Genomic DNA, 1,703 nt, shown 5'->3' with positions numbered 1-1,703 from the left:
ACTTTAAAATATTTTTCTCTTCTTTTCACTTAGATTAGAGTAATTCGGCCCCCAAATTATGCTGGTCCCCTTATGTTGGGATTGCTTTTGGCTGTTATTGGTGGACTTGTATATCTTCGAAGAAGCAATATGGAATTTCTCTTTAACAAAACTGGATGGGCTTTTGCAGCTTTGGTGAGTGAGTTTTAGAAGAAAAATTGAGTTAAATTCTTAATACTGTATTTTCAGGTAAGTTTTCATTTATATGAAAAGTACCATTTTGTTTGTTTCTTACCTGAGGGAAAGGCATTCACATATATTTATTTTCTGCCTTAAAATCGGTTTATTTCTTCTGTTATCTTGTGATGGCGAAAGCTAAGAGGATCTGGTTATACCCAGTTTTATTCAATCTAAATGAAAGGCTATCAACTCCATGAAAACCTGCAGTTTTTTAAAAAATAGTCTTGTAAAGGGTATTTTCGATATTCAATTTTGAAATTTGTGTCAGCTTATTTATAATTTTAATGTGATGTTTTCTTTCTGAAGTAAATATTATTGAATTGTGATTCTTGTGATCCTTGTGGTAAAACATAAGCCTTAAGAAAGGCATCACCAAAAAAAGAAAGAATAAAGGAAAGCATCACTTACCTGAAAATAATGTTCTTCAGCACATATTAAACAGATGTACTTTTGTACCAATTTATCTAATCTAATCTCTTGTACATAGGGAATGGACTCGATGGCACCTAACAGCATCAACAACAACAATGTAATCAAAATGGGAACATCTGAACCATGTTATATGAATGTTTCATTATTTTTTGTTTCCTAGTGTTTTGTGCTTGCTATGACATCTGGTCAAATGTGGAACCATATACGAGGACCACCATATGCTCATAAGAATCCCCACACAGGACATGTGGTAAGGAAAGGCTGGGATTTCTTTCTGTTGTATACCAGAGTTAAGCTTAATGATTATTACCCTGTGAGAACAGTGCCAGCATGTGGAGGAACTAGATTTATTTTTTACTTTGGATCTCTTGATTGTTTTCACATTTTAGTTGCTGAAAACACTATGTTGTGCTCTTAAAAGTAGGAAGTTTCTTATCCTGTTTAGTGAATTCTTTTGACTGAGCTGGCTAAGAATGAAAATCTGCATTCATCTAAATAGAATAATCGGTCAAGTGCTTGATAAGAGTGGTAGATAAGAAAAACATGGTCCCTGTCTTAATGGGATCTATATTATTGTATCTCATGCTCTTCTGTACTTAAATTATTCAGTTATTCTGTTATTAAATATAGTAAATATAGTGAACATACAAATAATACAGAAATAGCTTTATAGTTAACTTATTTACTGATGAATGCCACAGACCTAAAGTATGCTACATCCTTACATACATTAGGTGAATTAATATTTTTATAGGACTTAAAAATATCCCGTTTTAGTGATAGGATGCCAAAATTTAATATATATTTAAAGATTCTATTTTGTCTTTTTTTCCCCCCAGAATTATATCCATGGAAGCAGCCAAGCCCAATTTGTAGCTGAGACACACATTGTTCTTCTGTTTAGTATCCTCTTTATAATCCTTGTGCTACATTATAGTATGTCTATTTTCTCATATTCTAATATTCTCTCTATACCATTTGTTTAGGTCTCCTATCTTACTAATGCAGGTCATAATATCCTTTTGAAATTATTATTATATTATTATATTATT

General features: G+C 31.8%; 1 protein-coding gene across 1 annotated transcript in view; it reads left to right on the top strand.

Annotated features, from left to right (window-relative positions):
* Positions 1-1,587, top strand: part of LOC103213565 (magnesium transporter protein 1) — a gene marked incomplete at both ends in the record, with an annotated part of 3,533 nt that extends 1,946 nt beyond the window's left edge. Inside the window, 3 exons of the mRNA XM_007959309.2 lie at positions 34-174; positions 812-901; positions 1,491-1,587. Of these exons, the coding sequence (XP_007957500.2) occupies positions 34-174; positions 812-901; positions 1,491-1,587 (328 nt within the window). The remainder of the gene's footprint in view (positions 1-33; positions 175-811; positions 902-1,490) is intronic.
* Between the last annotated feature and the right edge of the window lie 116 nt (positions 1,588-1,703).

Source organism: Orycteropus afer, unplaced genomic scaffold (assembly GCF_000298275.1).
Source record: "Orycteropus afer afer isolate SDZICR_OR568_19922 unplaced genomic scaffold, OryAfe1.0 scaffold08196, whole genome shotgun sequence".
NCBI lineage: Eukaryota > Metazoa > Chordata > Mammalia > Tubulidentata > Orycteropodidae > Orycteropus > Orycteropus afer.
Note: the sequence above shows the minus strand (reverse complement) of the source record. Positions and strands in the feature narration are given on the sequence as shown.